The sequence below is a fragment of the Chrysochloris asiatica genome, unplaced genomic scaffold (assembly GCF_000296735.1).
Source record: "Chrysochloris asiatica unplaced genomic scaffold, ChrAsi1.0 scaffold00102, whole genome shotgun sequence".
Classification (NCBI taxonomy): Eukaryota; Metazoa; Chordata; class Mammalia; order Afrosoricida; family Chrysochloridae; genus Chrysochloris; species Chrysochloris asiatica.
Window position 1 is genome coordinate 1,942,358 of NW_006408620.1, and position 13,957 is coordinate 1,956,314.

At 43.0% G+C, this 13,957-nt stretch overlaps 1 protein-coding gene across 1 annotated transcript in view; it reads left to right on the forward strand.

Annotated features, from left to right (window-relative positions):
• EARS2 (glutamyl-tRNA synthetase 2, mitochondrial) overlaps window positions 1–13,957 on the forward strand; it is a 37,259-nt gene that overhangs the window by 22,548 nt on the left and 754 nt on the right. The window contains exons 4-8 of the mRNA XM_006867199.1: window positions 743–1,215; window positions 2,371–2,479; window positions 9,373–9,526; window positions 9,643–9,773; window positions 13,727–13,862. Coding sequence (XP_006867261.1) covers window positions 743–1,215; window positions 2,371–2,479; window positions 9,373–9,526; window positions 9,643–9,773; window positions 13,727–13,862 — 1,003 coding nt within the window. The remainder of the gene's footprint in view (window positions 1–742; window positions 1,216–2,370; window positions 2,480–9,372; window positions 9,527–9,642; window positions 9,774–13,726; window positions 13,863–13,957) is intronic.

The window sequence follows — 13,957 nt, forward strand, 5'->3', positions numbered from 1 at the left end:
TAGAGAAGAAGAAAAGAATGGAGGGAGTGAGAGAAGTGATGTAGAGAAGAAGAAAAGAATGGAGGGAGTGAGAGAAGTGATGTAGAGAAGAAGAATGGGGAAGAGGAGGAAGTACGAGAAAGAAGGAAGGTAAAGAAGAAGTAATGTAGAGAGGAAGAAAGAGGAGGTAAGAAGGAGTAGTGTAAGAAGTAATGTAGAAGGAAAAAGAGTGAAAAGAGTAATGTAGAGAGGAAGAAGGAGTGTAAGAAGAAATGTAGCAGGAGGGGAGAAGGAGAATAGAGAAGGAGTAAGTGGAAGGATAATAAAGCATATAGGAAGAAAGGAGGGAGGAGAGAAGAGATGAGCAGGAGAGCAGGGGAGTAAAGAATGAGAGAAGAATAAAGCATGTAATAAGATTTTTGAATTCATTACAACTTATTGACTCTGTGTAATTCTTTCCGCTGACGCCGCACCCGCCTTTGGGAAAAAAACTCCTTGAAATAAATTTGCCAGGGTTGGCTCCCAGCTGGTTCAGTTCCTTGAATTCAGCATTTTGACATTTCCTGGTGAACTGGAAGAAAATACGAATGGATGGAATGTAGGCAAACATTCAAATCTGCCCACTAGGTGTCACTAATGTGTCTTTGACAACAGTCTTCCCACACCACATGCTCACTTCTGCCTTGAATAAAGGTCAATGGCTTAGAGACAGCTGGGTCTCAAGTCCATCGTCTGGTGCTGATGCTGCTCTACTTCGCAACAGGTATGACAATCGGTGCCGGCACCTGAGCCAGGAGCAGGTGACCCAGAAGCTTGCTGAGAACCCCCGGCCTGCTGTCCGCTTCCGCCTGGTGGAGGAGGCACCGGCTTTCCAGGACCTGGTGTATGGCTGGAGTCGGCATGAAGTGTCCAGTGTGGAGGGAGACCCAGTCATCCTGAAGAGTGACGGCTTTCCCACGTACCACCTGGCCTGTGTGGTGGACGACCACCACATGGGCATTAGCCACGTGCTGCGGGGTTCTGAGTGGCTCATCTCCACCTCCAAGCACCTGCTCATCTACCAAGCCCTGGGATGGCGACCACCTCACTTTGCCCACTTGCCCCTTCTGCTTAACAGGGATGGCAGCAAGCTGTCCAAGCGGCAAGGTGACATTTTCCTGGAGCATTTTGCCACAGCCGGCTTCCTGCCAGATGCCTTGCTTGACATCATCACCAACTGTGGCTCAGGGTTTGCAGGTATGAGTCGGAACCGACTCCACAGTACACAACAACAACAACAACAACTCCCCTGAGAAGGCACAGTGGCCAGAGTGGGGAATAGTGGAGAGTGTGGGCTTTGGTTTAGGCAGACCTGGGCTTCAGTCCCAACTTGGCCACCTACCAGCTGCATGATTTGAGCAAGTTCATCCTCTCCTTCAGCGAATGGTCATTGATCCAGATTCTGTGTTGAGGGCTGGGGCTACAACAGTGCCCAATATAGACATCATCCGTGCCCTGTGGTCACTGAGCCTCAGTTGTAAAATGGTACTAAGTATCAGCTTCAGAGAGTGAAATTAGGATTCCCTGAGCTCATGAGTGTAGAACACCTAGTGCAATGCCTGCCATGTAGCGAGCACAAAGAACGTCAGGTTTTTAAATGATTACAGTTATGTTGTTACTGTGATCTTATTATTACTGTAATTGTTGGCACTTAACAGCAACAACAACATAAGCATGCATGTCTACAGTAGCAGGGAAGGACTCTAGTTTATTCCAAGCTGAGCCCTTGCCCTTGGCCCAAGACTTAACAGCACAGACCTTGAAGGGATACTCAATAGGATTTCAGAGGGGATTTCTGAAAATAGAATGAGAATGGTCTGCATATCATTTATTTTGCTCTTATTTAATCCTCATTCATCCTGGAGAAGTAGCTGGCTATCACCCCCACTTCAGAGAGGTTGAGTAATTTGCCAAAATCACACAGGTTGTTAAGAATAGAGCTCACTTTCAAATGACCTCTGACTCCATTTTTAAATCACCTAAAGAGCTTGTAAAATATGCTGACAAATTCCATCCCAAACCAATGGAACCCTAATCTCTAGGGGTACAATTAGACAGCAGGGTGAGCGCATCTATAGATGACCCTATTGAAGGTAATAAGGATTGGTTTAACCTGGTGGTTGTCAAACTTGTTTTTCCTTAGTAGCAAATTCCTTATGAAAAAGGAAAGCTGCTTTTGAGCCCTGAGCTCCAGACTGGCTAGCAGTTGAATCCTCCTGGTTTGAGGGAAATGGCAGCTCAGAGCTCACCCGTCTCCCCCTTTGCATTGGAAAGCCCCCGTGTGAGTCCCATGGTGAGGGGATGAGGAAGGGCAGGGACGTGGACGAGTAACTGGCCCTGCCTCACTTGCAGAGAACCAGATGGGCAGGACCTTGCCAGAGATGATAACACAGTTTGACCTGACCCGGATCACGTGCCACTCAGCCCTGCTGGACCTGGAGAAGCTTCCAGAATTTAACAGGTGAGTGGGGAACATGGAGACTTGGTGTGGAGAAGAGTTTTCTTGTTGATGTCATAGGGAGTAATGCAGTGAAGCATGTGGACCCGAGTCACACATGGTAGGTTCATTTCTTCTCTTTGGATGTTTGCATTTATTGCTATCAATTGCTCTCTAAGTACTGCCTAGCTGTGCTGTCCCAAAGGTATGTTGTGTTTTCTTTCTCATTTGAGGCAAGGACATTTTTCATTTGTTCTATTGCCCTGTAACTTTTCAGCAGGGTACTATTCAGTTTCCTGGTATTTGGTTTTGTTTCCTTGATCTTCCTATTGTTGATTTCTAATTTTATAGCATTGTGATCTGAAAAGATGGTTTGTAGTGTTTCGATGCTTTTCAATTTACTGAGGCTTGCTCTGTGGTCTAACATATGGTCTATTCTGGAGAATGTTCCATGTGCATAGGAAAAGAGTGTGTGTTGTGCTGTTGTTGGGTTGAGTGTGCTGTATAAATCTATGACGTCTTGTTGGTTGATTGCATTGTTTAGTCCTTCTGTGTCTTTGTTGAGTTTCTTTCTAGTTGCTCTCTCCTTTATGGAAAGTGATGTATGAAAATCTTCTATTACTGTATGGAGTGCTGCCACTCCATAGGATAAGCGTTGGATGATAAACCACAAGGTCTGCGGTTTGAGCCCACCAGCAACTCTGCAGAAGAAAGATAAGGCTGTCTGCTTCCATGAAGATTTAAAACCCACACAGGGACACTATGAGTTGGAACCAACTCAATAGCAATTAACAACAACAATTATTGTAGAGTTGTCTGTTTGTTTTTTCAGTTCTATTGGAGTCTGATTTATGTATTTTGAGACTCTTTGATCATTGTGAGCGTATTTATTTATTATGGTTATGTCTTCTTGTTCAATTGTCCCTTTAATCATGATGTCCTTTAATCAAGTCCTTCTCTGTCTCTTATGCTTGTTTTTTGCCTTAAAGTCTATTTTATCAGAAACTAATATCGCCACTCCTGCTAGTTTTGGATTGCCATCAGCTTGATTTTTTTCCCCCTATCCTTTGATTTTTAATCAGTTTTTGTCATTGTGTGTAAGGTGTGTGTCTTGTAGACAGCATATTGGGATCCTGTTTTCTTATCCATCTTGCTACTCTCTGTCTCTTGACTGGTGCATTTAATCCATTGATGTTTAGTGTCATTATGGATAGTTAGGAACTGCGTGCTGTCATTTTGCTGTGTGTTTTTGTGTGTGTGGAGTGCTGCTCTGTTCTTTGTTCATATTTTTCTGCGCTGAGTTCGTTTTGTTTTCTTGTATTTCCTTCACTGCTGCTGCTTTACAGTTTACAAAGTCATTATGGTTTTCCATTTTCTTGATTTGATACAAAAGTGTACTAAATTTCTTTGAAGTTAAACTGTGATTTATTAATTTCTTCCCCAGTTTAAAACAGTCTGTTTTATCTTGAAATCCACTTGACTTCAATACCATTTAGAAGTTCTGTAACTATACTTTTCCCTCTTTTTGCTCTGTTGTTGTCTTTATATAAATTGATAGCTCTGATTCCCTATTTTCTGTCTTTTAACTTTTGTTTTGCTTTAGATACTTCCCTATCTGGATTGAATTCTGCGTGCTGTGGCCGTGCATGTCAGTCTCTGTTTGTTGTTTGCTGTTGTTGGTTCTCAGTCTGAAGGATTCCCTTTAGTATTTTTTGTAAGATTTGTCTGTTTTTTTACAAATCCCTTTAATTTCTGTTTATCTGGAAATATTTTAAATTTGCCATCGTATTTAAGGGATAATTTTGTTGGGTATATGCTTCTTGGTTGGCAGTTTCTTTTATACTTTTGTATATATATCCACACTGCCTTCTTGCTTATATGCTTTCTGCTAAGAAATCAGAACTTAACCTTACTGGTTCTCTTTATTGGTATCTTTTCGTTTTCCCTGAGCTGTTTTCAGGATACTTTCCTTGTCTTTGGTTTTGGAGAGTTTGATGATGATTTGTCTTGGTGATTTTCTTTTGGGAGTCTGTCCTGTTTGGGGTTCGTTCAGCTTCTTGAATGGTGATCTTCTTGTCCTTCATAATGTTAGGGAAGTATGCGGGTGGGGGCTATTCTCACCTCTAGAGGGTCACTAGGGAAGTGTGGGGAACAAAAAAAAATCACAGCTTTGTTTCTGGGAGTCACAAATATGTTTCAGCAACACTGGTAAGTTTTCTTACCGCTGAAAGCACTCACAGAATCTCAAGATGGCTGTGCCTGTCTGTTTGCAGGCTCATATCAACAATCTCCATTTTTGCTGTGTCTGCTCACCTCTCCTAGTAAGCATTCAGTCCAGTCTGTCCCTTCATTTGAAGCTCAGAGTTCCAGGACTGCCATCTGCATCCGCTTCCTCCATATCTTATTATAGAAGGTCTGTACAGCCTTTCTGCCTAGTCTGCCATCTTGCTGCCTCCTTTTATCTTGATGTTATGTATTGGTTCAATTGTGAAGACTTTTGCTTTCTTTTCATTGAGATGTAAGCCATACTGAAGGTTGTTATCTTTGATCTTCATCAGTAAGTATGTTAAACCCCCTTTGCTTCCAGCAGTCAGGATTGTATCATCTGCATATTGCAGGTTGTTAATTTGCCTTCCACCAATCCTCATTAGGAGCTCTGGTAGTGTAGTGGTTACGGGCTGTGAACTGCAAGGTCAGCAGTTCAAAACTACCAGCTGATCCATGGGAGAAAGATGAAGCTTTCTGCTCCTGTAAAGATTTACAGCCTCGGAAACCCTGTACAGGGTTGCTATGAGTCGGAACCGACTCCACGGCACACCACCACCACCACCAATCTTGATGCCACGTTCTTCATAGAATCCAGCTCCTTGGATTTTTTATATGGTGAAAGAATATAATTTGACATACGCCTTTCTTGATACTAAGCCATTCGGGAAACGTTTGTTCTATTCTAACAACTGACTTGTGGTCTATGTACTTGTTCCTAATGAGCACAATTAAGTGTTCTGGAATATCCATTCTTTGCAATGTTATTCAAACTTTGTCATGATCTTCACAGTCAGAAGTCTTTGCATAGTCAATAAAGCACAAGTAAACATCTTTCTGGTGTTCTGTTTTCAGCCAAGATCCTTCTGATGTCAGCAATGATAATCCTAGTTCTGCTTCCTCTTCTGAATCTGGCTTGAATTTTAGGTAGTTCCTTGTCGATGCGCTGTTGTAACCATATTTTAATAATCTCCAGCAAAATTTTACTCATATTGTGATATTAATGATATTGTTTGATAATTTATGCATTCTGCTGGGTTACCGCTCTTTGGAATGGGCACAAATAGACATTTCTTCTGATTGGTTGGCCAAGTAGATGTCTTCCAAATTTATTGGCATAGATGGGTAAGTGCCTCGAATGCTGCATCAGCTTGTTGGAAGATTTCGATTTGTATTCCACCAATTCCCAGAGCCTTGGTTTTCATGGGTCCTTGATCATATGCTACTTCTTGAAAGAGCTGAACATCTACCATTTCTTTTTGGTCCAGTGATTCTGAGTATTCCTTCCGCCCTCTTTTGATGTTTTTTGCATCACTCAATATTTTGCCCATAGAATCCTTTCGTATTTGAAGTTGAGGCTTGAATTTTTTCTTCAATTCTTTCAGCTTTGGAAATGTTGAGTGTCCGTCCTTTCCTTTTGGTTTTCTAATTCCAGGTTCTTTCTCATTTCATTGTAATGCTTGTCTTCTCAAGCTGCCCTTTGAAATTCTCTGTTCAACTCTTTTGTTGTTGGGATGTGCTGTCGAGTAGGTTCTGACTCATAGTGACCCTGTATGGGGTTTCTAAGGAGCAGCTGCTGGGTTTGAACTGCCAGCCTTGTGGTTCGAAGTCCAGTGCTGATCCTATTGTGCCATATCGTCCTCATTTCTTCCATTCACTTAGCTTCTCTACGATTAAAAGCAAGTTTCAAAGTCTTTGCTGACATCCGTTTTTGTGTTTTCTTTTTTTCCTGTCTCTTTAATGACCTTTTTATTTTTTTATGTCTGATATTCTTGACATCATCCCACAACTTTTCTTGTCTGCAGTCATTAGTGTCTAATGCATCAAATCTGTTGTTGAGCTCTCTAAATTCAGGTGGAATATGTTCAAGGTCATATTTGAACACTTGTGAACGTATTTTAATTTTCGACAGTTTCATCCTGAACTTGCATATGAGCAGTTGATAGTCTGTTCCACAGTCAGTCCCTGGCCTTGTTTTGGCCGATGATATGGAGCTTTACCACCATTTCTTCCCATAGAGGTAGTCAGTTTGGTTCCTGTGTATTCCATCTGGTGAGGTTCATGGGTACTGCTGTTGTTGTTGTTAGGTGCCATCAAGTCGGTACCAACCCATAGCAACCTTATACACAGCAGAACGAAACACTGCCTGATCCTGGGCCATCCTCACTACTGTTGCCACGCTTGAGTCCATCGATGCCACCATTTGGCCAATCCATCTTGTTGGGGGTCTTCCTCGTTTTCTCTCTGACCCTCCACCTTACCAAACATGATATCCTTCTACAGTGACTGGTCCCTCCTGATAATATGTCTGAAGTATTAGAGACGAAGTTTGGCCATCTTGGCCTCCAGGGAGCACTCTGGCTGCACTTCTTGCAAAACGGATCTGTTGGTTCTTTTGGAAGCCCATGGCACTTTCAATATTCTCCTCCAACATCATAACTCAAAAGCATCAATTCTTCTACAGCTTTCGCATGTATATGAGGTGATTGAAAATACCATGGCTTGGGTCAGGCGCACCTTAATCCTCAAGCTGACATCTTTGCTCTTCAACACTTTAAAAAGGTCTTGTGCAAAAGATTTGCCTAATCTAATACATCGTTTGATTTCTTGACTGCTGCTTCCTTGAGTGTTGATAGTTGATCCATGGGTATAGTCATCTTTTATTTTGTTTAAAAAAGTATTTGCAATGAGTAAGTTGTTGGTCATAGCAAAATTCTATCATGCAATCTCCAGCATCATTTCTATCGCCAGGGCCATGTTTTCCAACTACTGATCCTTCCTCTGTGTCTCCAGCTTTCACATTCCAATCACCAATAATGATCAGTACATCTTGATTGCATGTTTGATCAATTTCAGACTGAAGACGTTGGTAGAATTCTTTGATATTGGCTTTAGTGGTTGATGGGTAAAGTTGAATAATAGTGGTATTAACTGATTTCCCTGTAGGCATATGGATATTGTCCCTATCACAGACAGCATTGTTCTTCAAGAGAGATCTTGAAATGTCCTTTTTAACGATGAATGAAATGCTGTTCCTCTTGACTTTGTCTTCCTGGCATAGTAAACCATGTGATTGTCTGTCTGAGTCAAAATGACCGCTACCCGTCCCTTCAGTTCACTAATGACTAGGAAATTGGTCTTTATTCTTTCCATTTCATTTTTGACTACTTCTAATTTTTCTAAATTCACACTTAATACATTTTCATGTTCCAAATATTAATGGATGTTTGCAGCAGTTTCTGCTTATTTTGAATTGTGCCCCATCAGCAAATGAAGGTCCTGAAAGCTTTATGCCATTCATGTCATTGTGGTCACCTCTACTTTAAGGATGCCTTTCTCAGTTGTTATTTTAAGGGCCTTACAACTTGGGGGACTCATCATCGTGCACTTTATCATACAGTGTTCCATTGCTACTCATGAGGTTTTCAGTGGCTTCCATTCAGAAGTAGTCTACCTTTCCTGCTTTGTAATCTTAGTCTGGAAGTGCTGCTGAAACCTATCCACCAGGGGTGACCCTGCTCATATTTAAATGCCAGTGGCCTAGCTCCCAGCATCACAGCAACATGCAAAGTGACAGATAAGTGGTAGAAAGCTGGTCATAGTAGTTGTCATAGCAGTAGTAATGCTAGTTGGAAATCTACAAAGCAGACCATACCCCCATTCAACAATCTGTACATACATCATTCAGTGACTTTGCTGTTACATTCTCCAGGCTGTCCTGCTAGTCTCACCCTCCCATTCTGAGTTCTTCCTCCATTAACATCATTTCACTGCCCTCTCATCTTCCTATCTAACCTTTCAAGTTGTTGTCAAGTTGATCCCATATAGATAGCTCTTAAAAGAGTCTCAAGGCAGACATTCTTTACTAATCAGTTAATTGGGACTGCTCATGTAGCGCTGTAGGTATAGCAATACACTGCTACCTGAAAGGTATGGTTCAGATTCACCAGCCGCTCCTCAGAAACCCTATACATGGTCCTGTGAGTTGGAACCAACTCCAACAGCACTTACCAACAACATTGCTTGGTTTAAAGAAGACATCAGAAAATATTTTTTTAAATAACTTTCTATAGTGTTCTGGTGAAGGTTTGCATAGTTTATGATTCCATTCAACAATGTCTACACAGTTTCTTCAGTGACATTGGTTACATGCTTCACAATGTCTGAACAGTCTCATTATTTCCATTCATCTAATTTCCCTGTCACTGTACATTCTCATGTGATGGGATGTGTTTGGTTTAAGGTTATATCAAGGCAATAGTTTCATGGATTTATCCAGCCCCCCTGGCTCCATACAGGATTCCATAAGAATGTGAAATTCTATAGGATTCCTGTATAGAGTTTTTGATCAAAATGTTCAATAATGATATAGCTGCTTCTTCTGATCTCATGGTGAAGAGAAATCTATTTTTAAAATGTTTTAATGCCATCTCTTCTTGTTTAAAATGTCACTGCTATTTTAAAATATTGTAAACAAAGCATGTCTTCGGCTTGCTTGGGACTCTCGGGCTACCTGTCGGTGACTTTAAGGTGATTCTGCCTGTCGCCTTTGGCAGAGCCAGCTCATTCTTCAGGCCTCACCCGCTTCCTTGGGAGCAGCAGTAGGTGGACTGGGGAGGCCTCTCATAGTCGTCCCTTGCCCTTGCCTGCAGGCTGCACCTCCAGCGGCTGGTGGGCACTGAGGCCAAGAGGCGCCAGTTGGTGGAGAAGCTGCAGGCACTTGTGGAGGAGGTGTTTGGGAGCCAGCTGCCAGATCGGGCTGTCCTCGACCCAGCGTATGTGGAGAGGATCATCCTACTGAGACAGGTGTGCAGTTAGGGGATCTGGGCAGTCAGGGGACTGGGTGGACACTCCCATTCCTTCCTGTTCAGAGTGTTGAGAACTCTGTCCCCAGTGACTTCAGTGTCTGCCTCTCTCCCCAGGGTCACATCTGCCGCCTGCAGGACTTGGTCTCCCCAGTGTACTCCTACTTGTGGACTCGCCCTGCGGTGAGCCAAGCACAGTTGGGCGCCACCCCTGAGACGGCAAACGAGATTGCCAGGCGGGTGTTGGGGTGAGTACGCTAGACGGGGCTCCAGGCTGGGTGCCCCCTTACTCCAGGGCTTGGCTCTTAGCCACCACCAGCACAGCCCCTAGCTGGGGAAGGTGTTCCCAGGGAAATGATTGCTCACGGGCCACCGTTTGGGATGAGGGTTATCGAAGAGAGCCTAGCCTGGCCTTGGATAATGGTGCCATGGTTCCAGAATTGGACAAATTAGGATCCGTTCCAGCTCTGGCACTTACTCACCGTGTGGTTTCACCTTGACCAAGTGGCTATAAGATGGTGCTTCTATAAGATGAAGCTGGTAATATTTCTTTCTGTAATAGATGCACTTGGAATTCATTGGGTTTGGTTACAGCCAAAGTTGACTTAGCAAAGAGGGAAGTGATTAATTTGTATCATTACAAAGACTAGATGGGCAAGATTGAGGCATAGCTACACATTCTGAAGACCTACTTTGTCTCTTATCTCAGAGAAATTAAGTACCATGTCCAAAATTCAGCTAGCAAGTTGAAGAAGGATTTCTAGCCTTGGAAACTATGAGTCAGAACTGACTTGATGACAGTGGTTCCTTTGGTCCCTTCTAACGAGATCCCTTCCAGAGCGATTGGTAGATCCGTGAGCTTCATATTTACACATACACATGATGGAGCTTCAGAAAGTTGGAGGGAAAAGGGAATTAAAAGGTAATAGAATTTTTCCACAGACTTGTTGAAACCTTTTTATATATAATCCATTAAATTAAAAGACTTTTAAATTTTAATTTTGGTATTAATACATTCATGTGGTTTAGAACAGCAGTTGTTTAAAAAAGGAAGGGACACAGTGAAAATCATGTTTATTTTTTGCCCCCATCTTCCCAGTAACCCCATCTTTAAGTTGCTACTATTCTTAATTACATCTAAGTAATCTTTGTTTTCCCCTTTTTACACAAAAGTTACACTACAATAACAATCTTCTATGTCTTTTTCTTTTCACTTTTGAGTATATTTTAGATCTTTCTAATAGAGAGTGTCCTCCTTCTCTTCCATTGTACTTATAATGGAATACTTATTCCATTGTACCTTATCGTTACCATGATTTATATATATAACTCATTCTCTGTCAGAGATACTTGGTTTTTTTCCAGATTTTGCTATTATAGATAGCATATTTGCATCTATATCTGTAGGATAAGTTCCCAAGAGTTAGTAGTAGTATAGTAATCTCTTGATTTAGGGCATTCCTAAATAGGGGCTCTTTGTTTGAATTCACCAACACCTGATGCCCAAGGCCCAATCCCTGCCTTGGATTTGATTTCAGAGCACTGTGGAGCTCCCACTTAGGGCAGGAAGGCTGACCACCTACATGTTCAGTAGCCGCCCGGTCTCTAGAAGTCCTTTCTGAGCTGCCATTGTTACTGCCCGGAACCTGTCAGTCTCACCCGCTCCTTGGCCAGCAGCCTGACCCTCCACAACACTGGGGAGAATGTCTGTTTTATCCCACATCACTTTGTCTATTTTTAGTGTTTTATCTCCTTAATTTAGGAAGTAACAGTAGTCATGTAGCCCAATTAATGATGTAATAACTGTTATTTTTAAGTGGAAGCGCAGTTACTCAAGTACTTGTGTGCCGTTGAGTTGGTCCTGACTCATAGCAACCTGTATAGGGTTTCTGAGGAGCATCTGGTGTGTTTGGACATCCTACCTTGTGGTTAAAAGGAGCTCTGGTAGCGTAGTGGTTACGAATCGGGCTGCGAACCTTAAGGCCAGCAGTTCAAAACCACCAGCCGCACTGCGGGAGAAAGATGAGGCGTTCTGCTCCCGTAAAGATTTATAGCCTCGGAAACCCTGTACAGGGTCGCTATGAGTCAGAAACGACTCGACGGCACTTAACAACAACAACAACCTTGTGGTGAAAGAGCTCTGGTTGTGTAGTAGTTACAAGTTGGCCTGCTAACCTGAAGTCAGCAGTTCAAAACTCCTAGCCGTTCCGCAGGATAAAGATGAGGCTTTCTATTCCCATAAAGACGGAAACCCTATACAGGGTCACTATGAGTTGCAACCGACTCCACGGCATACCATCACCAGCTTGTGGTTAGCAGTCCAGTGATCCTACAGTGTCACCCCAGGTACTGGCAGTTAGGAAGTATGCACCAAATGACTGTTTATCCAGATCATGTCAGAACCCTGTTCCTTGAGCCTGTTGCACTTCACATTGGTCCAGCCTTTAGAAGGGAGGTCCCTGGACCCTGACACGAGCTGAGATGTCAGAATTGACTCCATGGACCAGTTGTACCAGTAAAACTTTCCAGTGTCCCTCTCTAATGTCTTTAATTTGATATCTCTAATAATACCTTTGTGGTGCTGTGGGTTAAAGCACTGGACAGCCAAGTCCGTTTGAACCACAAGGTCGACACTTCAAGCTCACCAGCCACTCCTTGGAAACCTTATACAGAGTTGCTATGAGTCAAAACTGACTCAACAGCACTTAACAACAATACCACAATAATACCTTAAGGAGCTCTGGTAGCGTAGGGGTTACGAGTTGGGCTGCTAACCTCAAGGTCAGCAATTCAAAACCACCAGCTGTTCCTTAGGAGAAAGATGAGGCTTTCGGCCCCCGTAGAGATTTACAGCCTTGGAAACCCTGTACAGGGTCGCTATGAGTTGGAACTGACTCCACAGCATACCATCACCACTATATATATATATATATAATTTGCATTTTATTTTTATTTATGTATATATATTCATATTTACATTTATATTGTTGTTGAGTACCATCCAGCTTTCACGGAATAGGAGAATTTCTCTTGAAACTCACATCTGGTTTTGTGAGAGGAGCTCAGCTGGGCCGCCAGGAGAGTTGGGCTGCTGCTTGTTGGCCTTTGCATTTTAGATCCTTAAATGCTTCACTTTGAGCCTGAATGGTTCTTGCTCTTCTGGGATTACCCGGGAAGTTGGTGGCAGGGCCGTTCCTGGGGCTCAGGTCTCCTGAGTCCTTTTGTCTCCCATGCTGCATCCCCATGGGAATGACCCCAAGTCCTGCCATCTTCAGAAAATTGTGTGACGCTTCAGATAATTCCACCCAATGACTAACTCATTCCTAAGTTTTTTTTGAGATCCCCCTGCAGTATCCCGGAGCTGTGGATGTAATAAATAATAGCACAATGGCTCCATATGATAAGCACTGGACTGCGAACCACAAAGTTGGCAGTTCGAGCCCACCAGCCACTCTGTGGGAGAAAGATAAAGCTTTCTGTTCCCACAAAGATTTAAACAGCCTTGGAAACCTTATAGGAACCTTCTATGAGTCAGAACTGACTCGATGGTACTTGACAACAATACATTTTCCCTTGACTTGCAATTGAAATTTAAATCTAATACTAAACATGTGTTCACTTAGCACTTTACAAATTTTCACTTGTCCCCTTAGCCTTGTGAGGTGCAGGGGGGCTGTTGTTATTGCCATGTTGCAGATAAGAAACTAGAAGCAGAAAGATTGCATAACCGATGTAGCAATTAGTAAGTCCTCTCGTTATGGTACCTTCTTCGTTCTCTGTGGCGCTGGTAGTTTGGGCCACCAAGTCTGTTCTGACTCATAGCAGTCCTTTCTATAGGGTTTCTGAGGCTGTAAATCTTTCCAGGAACAGAAAGCCTCATCTTTCTCTCTCAGAATGACTGGTAGATTCTAACTGCTTACCCTGCAGTTAGTGACAAGGCCCTAACCCACTATGGTACCCGAGCTCTTTTCATTCCCTATAGTATGCCCCATATGTGGATTTCCTGTGTAAATAGTCCCTTGGTTGTATTTCTTCTCTTAACAGAAAGTTTCTATCTTGGGTGAGAGAAACTCCTGTGGTGCCCATAACAGGCTGGAGCATTGTTTGTGTTGTTGATGTTGTTGCTGTGTATACCGTAACACTCTGAAGAGCTCCCGCCATCCACTTGCCATTGACTCCTTACAGACTGGCCCTCTTCTAGGCTTTTAGAAAGACCCGGTATGATCTTAACCCAGGATGTTCTGAATGGAGAACTGAAGAAGCTGTCAGAAGGTCTGGAAGGCATCAAACACAGTAACATGATGAAACTCCTCCGAGTGGCCCTCAGTGGACAGCTGGTGAGGTGGGAATATGGGTAACCTGGTTCCTGGAGCCCCTCATTTATTCATTCTACTAACTTTCACCATCAGGCCCTAAGTTCAGTTTTGGGGGT